Source organism: Symsagittifera roscoffensis, chromosome 5 (genome assembly GCF_963678635.1).
Source record: "Symsagittifera roscoffensis chromosome 5, txSymRosc1.1, whole genome shotgun sequence".
Taxonomy (NCBI): Eukaryota; Metazoa; Xenacoelomorpha; order Acoela; family Convolutidae; genus Symsagittifera; species Symsagittifera roscoffensis.
The window spans coordinates 52,576,969-52,590,661 of NC_087066.1; the positions used below are offsets into that span (position 1 = coordinate 52,576,969).

Here is a 13,693-nt window from a genome sequence, read left to right on the forward strand (position 1 = left end):
AAGAAAAGGATTGCAATAATATTTTTTACAGATTATGCAGCAAAAATGTTTTGAAAAGTTGATTCGCATTGATTCGAAAGCGATTTTTTTTGATACAAAAATGTACTTTAAAAAACAATTTCAATCAAAATCAATTCTAAATCGATTTAAATCCAATTTTTGTCAACTGTTTTTGGTTTCATTTTTCTACAAAATTTGAGAAACAATAAAATAGATTTAAATCTATTCAAACTGATTTTCGTCCATTTTTTTGTAGATTCATTTCTTACAGTTTTCATACAAACTACATTTGAAGTGTTCAGTTAATCAAAGAATAGAAAAATAGGAATTAAAATTAAGAGGTTCGAATTTCAATTGACTTTTGTGTTGATGTTTGGCCTGAAAAGAAGTTCTGAATATAACTTATCTGTAAGCTTTTGCATCAACAATGAACTGTTCTGAATTGAAATTTTCATTTAAAAATCAATTGCCTAACATAATCGCACCTAGAACGTTGATAAAGGAATGATATTTGTAGAAATTTTGTTTAACTTTTAAACCGCGGGAGCCTTTAGATTTGCAAAAGTCAAAATGACTTTTATCATCACAATAATATGCGGTTAAAAACTGTCCTCGAGTGACTCTTGCTCTTTTTAGTTCCGATGGAAATTTTTGTTGCGTACACGAATTGTTCAAATTTCGAAACAAAATGAATAGTTACATAAAATCAATTTTGTTGCAATTTTGACGGGATTCACTTCATGCCAGAATACATATGAATCGATTTAAATTAATTCTGTAGACAATGAAGTTAAGTTTTTCTATCGTGAAAAGCCATTCAGTTCATTTTAAATTGATTTACATACTAAATGAACTATAGTAAATTTATTTTCATGCAAAAATTTAACGTAGAAAAATCGAATGAATTCGATTTGAATAACAAGTTTGTCAGTGTAGGTATGTTTGTTCCATACTTAGCATTTTTCTATAATGATTCTATAGTGAAACTGTATGGCCATAAGTGGCAAATGTTTGACTGTCAGTTAACAACTACTAAATATTATGTGTTTTGCGTTCTAACTTTGCGCTTGTCAGGAAACAAAATTGCAAGGATGTTCTCAGTAGGAAAAACCAATGAGTAAATGTCTGATTTTTCTGTTGGTTCTCTTCTCTGTTCAGAGATTGCACGTCTTGTGGGTAAGTTTAAACGCTAATTGAGCCTCATTTGAGTTTCCAAAAAATGCTTATCTTACAGTTTCCATATATCAAAAAATGCTTATCGTACAATTTCCATATATGAAAAAATGCTTGTCTTACAATTTCCATTTATGATAAAATGCTTACATTACAATTTCCATTTATGAAAAAATGTTTATCCTACAATTTCCATATATGAAAAATGTTGATCCTACAATTTCCATTTATGAAAAAAATGTTTTTTCTACAGTTTCTTTATATGAAAAAACGCTTATCCTAGAGTTTTTTTTTTACAATTTTCTGAGTCTATGAAACTGTAAGAAATTGTAAGACAAGCATTTTTTTATATATGGAAATTGTAGGATAAGAATTTTTGGTCAACCCACGCTAAGATTCAAATGAAATACTATCTACAATTTAAAAAAGTGCTCAACCGTTCTCAAATCAAGCAATATTTTTTTCGATGTCTTGACCAAAAACAATGTGAGCGACTTTTTTCAAAGGCTCGAGCAAAATAACCAGTGGAAAATATGTAAGATTTGAGCAGTTTGAGCGGTTTTTTAAGACAATTACGCTCAAAATCTTGCTTCAAAATGAGCGGTTTGAGCGGTTTTTGAACGGTTTATCTAAAAAACCGCTCAAAAACCGCGCAAGATTTGAGCGGTTTGAGCGGTTTTTTAGGCAATTACGCTCAAAATCTTGCTTCAAAATGAGCGGTTTGAGCCGTTTTTGAACGCTTTATCTAAAAAAACCGCTGAAAAACCGGGCAAGATTTAGGCGGTTTTTGAGCGGTTTTTTTAGATAAACCGCTCAAAATCGTTCAAATCTTGCTCGTTTTTTGAGCGGTTTTTTTAGATAAAACCGTTCAAAAACCGCTCAAGCCGCTCATTTTGAAGCAAGATTTTGAGCGTAATTGTCTAAAAAAAACAGCTCAAACCACTCAAATCTTGCTTAAATTAAGTGAAAAAACTGGACTCGGACAAGAACATCACAGACAATCTTTGATTTGAGATAGTTTATCTCAATTCAAATGTTTAAATTCACACCAAATTATAACAAAAAAAACGTTGTTTTTCGTTTGTGTATTTGTATTGGAAAAATCAGTCATTAAAAGCCACGGAATATATTTTTATACAAATGTAAGCTCAATGTTCCATATAAAAAATTCTGGCTCAAAAATCACAACAAAAGCGCTAGAAAAATCAAATATTTTTTTCTAATAAGTTTTGGACATTTAAAAAAGGACTGCTTATACAGTTTCCGTATTTAACCATACAATTTTTATTATAGAAGAATGCTAGTCATAAAGTGCCCATAAATGAGAATTGTCTAACTAGCTTTTTTTGCATCGATTTTTTGTGGAATTGTTTTACTATTTTTTTTTAAACAACTTCCGTCAAAGTTGGCCAGTTAAAAATTCTAATAACTTCTGAAGAAAAAAATTCCGATCACAGATACACTGTGCTTTCTTTTTAAGTCAAAACAGTTATCTCTATTTCTAATGTAATTTACGTTTAATATAACTTCGGCCTTATGCACCTTCGGATTTTTGCATGGTACATGTTTTGGAGGGGTGTGATCGTGGGGGGAGTAGGAGGTCAAACAGAGCAACAATAATGCTTACATCCAAGGGCTGATCTAGGATTTTCTCAAGGGGCCGGGGCGAATTTTCAAAAAAATTCAAAAATTTTGTCGACTTTTTTAAGGTCAATCAAATTGATTTTCCGAGCTCTCCCAAAACACTAAAAAGACCGTTTTCGCCAAATTTTCTGCGCCGCAGCCATTTAAAAACAGGCCAGAAAAAGCGTATTTAGGCACTTTTTGGAAAACTTTGATTAAAAAAATCGCGTTTTTTCGGCGCGCACTCTCCCTTTAGGTGCCCTTAGAAAATTTTTAGGGTCCGTCACCAAATATGAATATCCCAAAATAGTACAAAGGGGGACCATTTCGGTCGGAAGGGGCTCGAAACCCTGAGATGGGGGGGGGGGGGTAGTCCGTCGCAACTCTGAGTGGGTTTAAGCCCCGAGGGGTGGGGAGGCTTATCTTCATTTTTCCTTCCCATCAATTTTTCAATTGATTGCATCATTAGATTGCGTAAGTTTTACGTGAGTTTATAATAATAAGTTCATAATTTTGAGTGACATTTGGGACGTGTTTGTGGTAGGAGAAAAAGGAATCGGAGGAGGAATTGGAACAGGAGAGACTGGATAAAGCAGATGTGAGGGCAAAATCTACACCCGAACCATAATGTACACTATGATGGCAGCGATACTCCTCCTACAAATTTACATTTTCATCAACTACCTTCAAATCAGACAGGAAATTGTAGGGCAAGTAAAAACTATTTAAAAAGTTGAAACTTTTGAAAATGCATTAGCTTAGTGACTGCCTGGGTTGAGGTTTTCGAGTTGTGTCTCGACCAACTCGACCCAAACTGGCTAAATTTTGTCCGACTGGAGGAAACTGTCAATGTTTCGACAAACTCGACCAGAGCAAAAATGGGTTCGACAGTTTTCAACAAAAACTGACTTGGCTGTTCTACAAACTCGGCCGAAAAATTTGTGTTCGACCGTGTTCGAGCTCAAACTTTTTCAAACAATATATATAAAATGAGCAGCAAACAAGATTCATCATTTTTTAATAAATTTCTACTTTTTTGGAATATTCTAATCGAAACTTTTTATTTCATATTTGAATCAATCTAAAGTGATTTCGCAATTTCAGACTGGAGAAAACCATGTCTAAGGTCAGACTTCAAAGCCAAATGCGAAGAAATAAACTGGGTAAGTATAGATTTTTTTTTGGCTGAAGAAAAACCCTGTCAAACATTTAAGGTCACCTTCCGCCAGGCTTTTAATTTGTTAATCAAAAGCTCCTTCCTTTGAATTTTTTCAAACTTCCTTGTTTCCTAGGGAACTATCCAAACGAAGTTTTCGGAACCAAAAAGAAACAAGACTCCCGGGTTGACCTCCATACACCGAAAATACTTACAATGCGATTCCATACAACAAAAATGTTATCAAACAATTCCATACATCGATTTTATGGAAAAATTGCTTCTCATACAATTTTTCTATCAGGAAATTCTTTAATAAGCATTTTTTCATAACGTTTTTTGATCATAAAAATTGTAAATCCTCTAAGAATGAACCTAAATTTGTAAAAGTTGGAGCGCAAAGCAGTCAGTATTAACAAATTTCGAAAAATTTGATAGCACCGAGCTTGATTATTTTTTTTTTGGAAAAAATGCGTATCAAACAATTCCCACATATCGAAATTGTATGATAGGTATTTTTTCACGGCGGCAACAAAAAAACTTTTCTGGTTATTTTCAAAAATTACTTTGTTTTTTGCCCCAAAAGTATTATTTTTTTTGCAACCGCAAAACGAATTTTGTATTCATACACGTATTTTCCAAATACCCAAAAATTGCTTTTTTTCTACTTTTGCTGAACAACTTTTTCGAAAACTCTCAAACACCTTTTTTTTTTGTATGGCATGTTTATGCCTTGATCCATGCCTATCAAAATTTTAAAAGTTTCATTTTTGAAAAGGTTTGCCGAAATTTAAAAATTTTTCCTATATCATTTGTGTATGGTATCCAATTGAAAAGAACATATGACTTGCCTCAATTTGACCAGGAAAAATTTAATTCACCGCTTACGCGTATTTTATTACGTGTTTATTGTGCATAAAATATCCCAACCTGACTAATTTAAAATTTTTTGAACCCACTTAGTTTTACCAAAAAAACTTACTTGTAAAATTTCATTCGTTTTAGCCCTATAAGCAAGCAGAGTTATTAGAAAAGTTTAAATCTGGATACAATTCGAAAGAGTTTACATTTACCTTGGTGCTACTGTTCAATAAAAATCTACTATTATAGACAACCCTCTGTGGTATTTCGCAAAGTTTGAAAACTAATTTGAGTATAAAATATTCATTTCAAACATTTTGTAGAATATGTTTAATTAAAAAATTTTCGACTTTTACAAAAAAAAATGACGAGGAGGAGGTTCAACGGGCTTAAGGAATTAAATGGTCAAAGAAGGAGGTAGAACTGGTTTAACGAGTTAACCAGGTAACGAGTTAGGGAATCTGTCTAAAAAGCAAAGTTAAAACTTTTAAATGCTTTGAGAGCTCTAAGTGTGTTGTTCTCAAATGACCTGGTTTGTGCTTGGGACCATTCTATCATAGTAGTTCCTAACCCCTTTTGACAAAACGACGGAACTAACTAAAGCGAACCTTCATTTCGAGGATAAAAAAATTTAGGCTTTTTTCAGAATTAGGATCGGAGCTGGATGCATTCGAAGGTAAGAATTTTTCATAACAAAAAACTAATCTGATAAACATTCTCACCTTCTGAAAATTATCAAAGTCCTAAATTTCTCAAATTGCTTTCAAAACTTTTTTGTAATCAAAGTGAAGCTTAATTTTTGTCTCGTTAGCGGCTTCAAATTTATTTAAATAAACTAAATGACTAACGACTAACTAAATGACTAAATGACTAACTAAATGACAAGCAATTTTTTTGAAAGTACTTTCGAGTGCTTCAGTGTTTTTGGAACATTTTTTAATTAAACTTTCGCCATAAACCCCGCGTAATCATGGCACAGCATGTAAGCATGTGAAAGTTAATGCAAGTTATTACCGAAAAAAAAAACAATTTTTCTGATACAAAAACAAGTTTCAAAGTATGTTATTTTTAGATTGCACTGAACAACTCTAACTATTTTACTGACAAAATTGAAAATGCCCAAAAAACCACCATTTAATAAAACGATTAAAAACTAAATTGACGCAATTGCCGAGCAAATTCAAATAAAACCTGCATACTGTCGTATGCAGGTTTGATTGATATAAAAATTTTGTTGTTTAGATCACCACTTTTTAATTTAACAGCAGGTCTGCGAATGATGCAATTATAAAGTTGGTCGAAGTATTTCCCGGGTCGAGATTGTGGTTTCATATTCGAACCATGTGGACCAGAATATGGTATGTTCAGACCGTGTGGACCAGGAAATACTATGTTCAGACCGTGTGGACTGAGTGAATCCGCTTTCAGACTGTGTGGAACCAAATAGTCCGGATTCAGACCGTGTGGACCGAAAGAATCCGATTTCACACCGTGTGGACTAAAGGAATCCGGTTTCAGACCGTGTGGACTAAAGGAATCCAGTTTCAGACAATGTGGACCAACAAAATCCAGTTTCAGACCGTGTAGACCGAAGGAATCCGGTTTCAGATCATTTGGACCGAAGGAATCTGGTTTCAGACCGTGTGGACCAACAAAATCCGGTTTCAGACCATGTGGACCAAATGAATCCGGTTTCAGACCACGTGGACAGCAAAATCCGGGTTCAGACCATGTGGAACGAAGAATCCGAATTCTCTATGAACTACATAAAAAAAAAACCTTTTAGTGGTGAAAGAGTATAACCCGGGCTGAGGTTCGGACTTTGCAGACTTATGTTCAGACTTTGCAGACTTATGTTCAGACTTTGCAGACTTATGTTCAGACTTTGCAGACTTATGTTCAGACTTTGCAGACTTATGTTCAGACTTTGCAGACTTATGCTCAGACTTAGCAGACTTATGTTCAGACTTTGCAGACTTATGTTCAGACTTTGCAGACTTATGCTTAGACTTTGCAGACTTTGGCGCAGATCGATTCCACGCAGATCGATTCCACGCACATCGATTCAGACTTATTAAGTCTGAAGATAAAAGCACGACCTCGACCCGAGGCATGACTAATCACACAAGAAAGCTTCCGTTGCATGCTTTTGCTTTTGTGTTTCAGAACTGCTCAATGTTTTTCAATGAAAATGCGTTTTATTTGAATTAAAGCGACAAGAAATTTTTGATGGGGCGTCACACATGACGTGAAATTGCTTTTTTGATTACCTCTCACTTTTGTTCGTGTTTTACAAAATCCTGGAACATCATTTTCGTTTCTTTTCCAATTGTTGAGATATTTTCGACATGTATCAAGTGTTGAAAAAACTTATTTTTTGCTAGCCTCTGTTTCCCCGGGTTGACCTCCATACACCGAAAATGCTTATCATACAATTCCATACATCAAGTGAGTGGGAAAATGCTTGTCATACAATTTTCATACAATTTCTAAAAATGGTTGAAAACTGGTATAAACTCATTTCTGTGGCTGTTTGATTCTCATAAAACAATCTGGTGATAAAAAAATGAGGTTTTCGTTTTTTGAAAAAAATGCTTATCATACAATTTCCATATATGGAAATTGTATGACTGGCATTTTTTTGATGGCGGCACAAAAAATTTTTCAAGTAATTTTGAAAATTTGACCCAAAAATTTTTTTGTTTCACTTAATTTTTTTTTCAAAAACGCTGAAAATTCCTCTTTTTTTTGTATGGGGTGTTAATGTACGCCTTGATCAATGTCTGATAATTTGAAAATTCAAAAATTTAATATAATCATCATTAAGAAATTTTGCCAAAAAATATAAGTTTGTTACTTTTGTTATATCAATTGTGAAAGACAGCCAAATTCAGGAAGTTTTCTATGCATTGTAAATGCAAGACCGTCCAACCTTTGGTGTTTTGAGTAACCAAGGTCTTTGTCACTTGTGTTCGGTTGCAGCTACAACCGAAAATTTTTCAGAAACTAAATTTAGAAAAGAAAAAATCAAAATTTTTGGTTTATGGGAAAACACCTATCATACAATTTTCATATATGGAAAAACGCTTATCATAGAGTTTTCATACAATTTTCTGTACGTATGGAATTGTATGAAATTGTATGACAAGAAGTTTCTCATATATGGAAATTGTATGATAAGAAGTTTTGGTCAACCCGGGTCTGTTGTTTCTGCTTTTCTTCTTACTTATGGAGTTGAATATATCTTACTTATTTTTTGTCTATGTTAGTAGTTAGAACAAGCTACTTATGATTTATTCAGATATTCGCGTGTACTGTGACGAAAAAGGGGGAGCGATTGGCTGGGATTACCGTAGATGCTACGTCTCTTTCAAGCCAATTGGTCTGACCATCCCTCAGATGGTTGAAAAGTGCAGATTGAGAAGCCTGATCCTTTTCTACCCAAAATCAATGGCAGAGATCCAATTTATCGGGAGTGATATGGGCAAGAAAGTGGTATTTTTTGGAAAAGAAATCCCTACACAGTTCAAAGAAAGCGGACAAGGTGAGTTGTACCAATCATCAAAAAGCCCTCCAAATTTTTTTGCGAGTTTTTCCGCATTGGTTGAATTAAAATTGCCAACAATTATAATTGATTTTTAGACAGATTTTCTTCTAAGAGATTGCATGTACCTGCTTTTGTGCACAAAATATGCAATAAAACCATAAGAATCATCAATATAAACAAGTTTTTGTGCACAAAAAATGCGATAAAACCAGGAGATTTGACAATATAAACAAAATTGCCTACACAAAAATTTGCAACAAAATCCTGAAAATTGTCAATATAATTAAGTAAATGCACAATTAATGAAAAAAACGAAAAAACTGTCAACATAAACCAGGTTTTTTTGCACAAAAAATCCAAAAAAACTATGAATATCATCAATACAATCAAGATTGAGAAAACAAAAAGGTGCGAAAAAATACAAAAAATCATTAAAATAAACAAGCGTTTTCTGCAAAAAAAAATAGATTAAAACAATCAAAATTATCAATATAAACAAGACTTCGTGCATAAAAATTTGAAAAAAAAAAATTATTAATATATACAAAATTATTTGCTCAAAAGTATGTCATAAAATCCTGAAAATCGCCGATATAAACAAGGTTTTAAGCACAAAAATATGCAAACAAAATCATAAGAATTATCAATTTAAACAAGATTTTTCTGCGAAAAAAAAAGTGCACTGAAATCACGAATTATGCAGAAAAATTATCAGAATCATGAATATAAATAAAATTTTGTGCACAAAATATCAATAAAACTATGAAAATAGTCTAAGTAAACAAAAGATTGTGCAAAAAAATTGCAACAAAATCATGAAAATCAACAGTATAATCAATATTTAGTAAACAAAAAGGTGCGAAAAAAACATCGAAAATCATCAAAATAAACAATTTTTTTATGTATAAAAATGCAAAAAAACTATGAAAATCTTCAACATACACAAGATTTTGTGCACAAAAATATTCAGAAAACTCAAAACAATTATCAGCATAAAAAAGCTATTTCAATAAAAAAAAATTCATAAATTTTTGAAAATGGTCAATATAAACAAGATTTTGGGCGCAAACATTTGCATTAAAACAAACAAACAATCACATTAAATCAGATTTTTGGCCAATATCCAAGTTTTAAAAAATGAATAGAAAAATAAAAAATCAAATCTTGGCCTACAACTATAAAATAAAATCAAAGAAACTGTCAATTTAAACAAGACTTTGGGCACAAAAAAAAACTAGTATGAACGCAAAAAAAAACACAAAATCAGATTTGAGCAAAAACATTAAAAAAAACTTAAAAAAGCACTATCAATTAAATTTTGGCGCCAAACTTGGTATTGACAAAATTGACAAACTTGGCAATTGAAGACCGGCGCGACTCAAAACACCGTCGGAACCGGCGCGACCTAAGGTAATGGCGCGACCGGCACGACTGAGAATAAACCGCCGCGACATGTGCGATTGAGCAAAATTTCAAAAGTTTATTCTTAAGTCGCGCCGTCGGTCTTATTTTAAGTCGTGCCGCTTAATTACTTTCTTCAGTCGCGGCGTCAGTCTTTTCTTAAGTCGCGCTGTCGGTCTTATCTTAACTTGCACCGCTTATGCCTTTTTTTAAGAATTACTGACGGCGCGACTTAAGAAAAGACTTATGCGGCGCGCCTTAAGAAAAGACAAAAGTCATATTTGTATCTTTTGTATCAACATTTGTATCGATGTATATATTCCCGAGTCGAGATCTGCGACTTAAGAAAAAACCGGCGCGACTTTATATTGGGAATTTCAGACCCGCGCGACCGAAACTTGGCAATTGAAGACCGGCGCGACTGAAAAAACCACCTCGACCGGCGTGACTCAAAAAACCGTCGGAACCGGAGCGACCTAAGGTAATGGCGCGACCGACGCGACTGAAAATTTTCAACTCCAGACCGGCGCGACTGAGAATAAACCGCCGCGACATGTGCGACTGATCAAAATTTCAAAAGTTTATTCTTAAGTCGCGCCGTCGGTCTTATCTTAAGTCGCGCCGCTTAAGTACTTTCTTCAGCCGTGGCGTCCGTCTTCTCTTAAGTCGCGCTGTCAGCGGTCTTATCTTAACTTGCGCCGCTTATGCTTTTCTTTAGAATTAATCAGCCAGACTTAAGAAAATACTGACGGCGCGACTTAAGAAAAACCTTAAGTGGCGCGATTTAAGAAAAGATTGACGGTGCGACTTAAGAAAAGACTTAAGCGGCGCGACTTAAGAAAAGTTTTAAGCGGCGAGGCTTACAAAAAAAACGGACGGCGCGACTTAATAAAAAAAATGACGGCGCGATTTAAGCCCGCGGCACGACCGAAATCCAGTCTGATATCTGTATGCGGCCCGACTTACAAAGTCTTTTCTTAAGTGGCGGACCTCGACCCGGGTTATTTTTTAAAAACTATTTTTGTGCTATTCTACTCTTGAGTAACCTCACTCCGTCTGTTAGATCCAGTCTGACTACATCTACCCTTGACAATCTAACTTAGAGTAGAAAAAACAGAAGTGTTCAACTCAATAAGTAAGAAAACCGAAACTTTTACATACAACTAAAATAATGAGTTCTTTCAATGGTTGATACTTGTCGAAAGGATGTGATCAATCCCACGCGTTGAAATTTGAACAGAAAAATGAAAAACTTCATGTTCAGAAAATGATTCTTATTCGACAAACCAACTCAAAACTGGTTTTTATTCAATTAGCGTTGTAGCTTTTCCTCGAGCTTAAAACAATTTTACAGCTAATCAATCGCATTACGACATATGTGGCTGGAGAGTTTGATCTGGACTAAATTATGCGCGCTCTGAAGAGTTTTTTCATAATGCTGAAAACGTAAACGTAACGCGAATCATTTATGCGTGGCAAATTATCCCGCACAAAAAAGTTGCTGCAAATTGAATTGAGACCAGCTAATTGATCGTATTTGCTTTGGGCGACTAATATTTTTACAGTTGAGCTTGGCTATTGTCCAAAAACTAAAGTTTTCTAAAAAAATTTTTCACCAAAAATTAATTGAGACCAATTAAACGCCTTGCCTTGATATACGAGGGGTCTTATTTTAATTTCACTCAACAAAAAGTTGATAAAAATGAATTGCATTATAACGTTACATGGCTCAGGCATGAGTTGAACTATAGCTTGCGCTCAAAATCTTGCTTCAAAATAAGCGGTTTAAACGGTTTTTGAGCAATTTTCTACAAATTTTTGAGCTTTTTTCAAATTGTTCAAAAACTGCGAATAATTTGTAAGGGTTTTGAGCGGTTTTACTAAATAAAGTGCCAGAAAAAAAGCTCAAATTTTTTGAAAAGTAGCTCAAAAATTGTATAAGATTTTATCTAAAATATCGTTTAAAATATCTATTTTGAAGCAAGTTTTTGAGCGCAACCGTCTAAGAAACCCGCTCAAATTTTTCAATTGTTGCTTCAATTTATGCAAGGCAAAAAACCTTAATGTAAACAAGCCAATTACATAAACTCTTGGCTAATCAAATGAAATTGAATTTCTTGCGTACGCATGCGTTCCAAATAGAAAAATTAGTCCCATAGAATCCAAAAAATCAGTCGCTCAGTTCTCCTCAATTGGTCAAAAACTTTATGCATAATATTCAATTTCATTGTTCTGTTGTTCTGTCAAAAATCGAAAAGTTTGATGTTATTGTTCAGACTTTTGTAACAAAAGTAACAGATTATTTGGGATCGGGGTGGGTTTTTTTCCTTCAGACAATTTGCGGCTTTCAAACTAGCCATTTTTGACAAAATTTTTGTACATCATTTGAAAGGTATTATTGTCCTGAGCTTAAATTTGAAAAGATAATTCACCTGTGACCATTTTTTGTAACCTTATGGGGGTTTAAAGCCTGCCACTTTGGCCAATTTGGGAAAATTAACGCGCTATATATTTGCTGCTATTAACGCCTGAGCGGAGAATTAATCCGTGTTAGAAATCGTTCCAAATTGGTTGAAGGAAGCTTATTTGCGATAATTGATATGTTATTATGAGCGAAAACTATCACTTTGTAATTTATATGGCTTGTGGGGGGATGGTTTTCACAAAAAATCTCAAAACTTATTTTTTTTCCTTTTTTATTAAACTTATTTTTTATTTCTTGTTATTACTGCTCCATAGACCTTAAAAGGCAGTCGGAACAATCAGGGCTTCGCCCTGATACAAGCAGTCTTAATATTTGGTTAAAAATGAATTATAACGCTACTACTTTTTAGAGCACAAAAATCTATTCTTAGTTTATCACAATTGACTATTTTCGACTTAATTACAAACTAGTTTTGAAAAACATTTAAAATCATTATGTTTTTCATAGCAAATGAATTTTCAAAAAATTTGTCTATAAGTTTTGTTTCAAAAACGATGTTTATCTAAGAATTGATAGAGGTAAATTCGAAAATTTCGATTTACAGATAGAGAAAGAGAGTGAAAAAGAGAGAGAGAGGGAGGAGAGAATGAGCTCCGCTTTTTTGTGGTTTGTTATACAGAGTAGAGGAATCAACCCAAATCTCGGAACTTTTTACTCAAAATTGTGCTTCATCGGGGCCAATGTTTTCGTGATACTAAAGTAGTCGAAAACTAGCCGTTAGTGAAAATTTGAGTCCTTTGTCCTCTTCGATAGAAAAACTTGAGCAAAAATTTTAGGCGACTACGTCACCTACGACAATGGGGGGTTGTCTTACAAGTCAGAGCAATGGGACCTGGAAGTCTCCAATCGGATCAAAAGTGGGGATGCTCTCTGCATAGAAGAAGGGGAGTCAAAACCAGAGTTGTACAGGTGTCGATCAACCACAGGCCGATCCAAATATATTTGCATATCCGAATTCTGACAGCAAAAATAACACTAACACTCAAAAATTCTCTATTTTCCCGTCGAAATCAACTAATTCCTCATCAAGATCATTTTAATTAGCTTCGATTCTAGCTTCTTCATAATGAAAAACTTAGAGCAAAAGTTAGCTCTTATGCACTGAACAAGTAAACAGTTGACAATTTTTTCTGCATAAAATATTTATTTTGAAAATATCAAGCAATTTGGTTCAGTTTTCTTGAAACACTTATTGTTCTGCCTTTTGATACAAAAGTAACGGAATATTTGTGCTCGGGGTGGGTTTTTTTTCTTCAGACAAATTTCGACTTTTTAACTCGCCATTTTTGACGGAATTTTTTTGATATCATTCAAAACGTATTGCTGCCCTGAGCTCAAATTTGAAAAAAAAAGATTTCACCTGTGATCTTTTTTCGTAAAGTTATGATGGTTTACAGATTGCCATTTTAGCCAATTTGGGACAATTAACGCGCGATATATTTCGCGC

General features: G+C 33.8%; 1 protein-coding gene across 4 annotated transcripts in view; it reads left to right on the forward strand.

Moving 5' to 3' along the window:
- LOC134845939 (uncharacterized) overlaps positions 1-13,295 on the forward strand; it is a 30,059-nt gene extending 16,764 nt beyond the window's left edge. For 3 of the 4 annotated variants that reach the window (XM_063863074.1, XM_063863073.1, XM_063863072.1), the window contains 5 exons: positions 3,341-3,506; positions 3,901-3,959; positions 5,460-5,489; positions 8,115-8,357; positions 13,023-13,295. In XM_063863074.1, coding sequence (XP_063719144.1) covers positions 3,424-3,506; positions 3,901-3,959; positions 5,460-5,489; positions 8,115-8,357; positions 13,023-13,207 — 600 coding nt within the window. In that variant the 5' untranslated portion in view covers positions 3,341-3,423 and the 3' untranslated portion in view covers positions 13,208-13,295. The remainder of the gene's footprint in view (positions 1-3,340; positions 3,507-3,900; positions 3,960-5,459; positions 5,490-8,114; positions 8,358-13,022) is intronic. The other variant, XM_063863075.1, reaches the window with a different exon arrangement.
- The last annotated feature ends 398 nt before the right edge of the window (positions 13,296-13,693 follow it).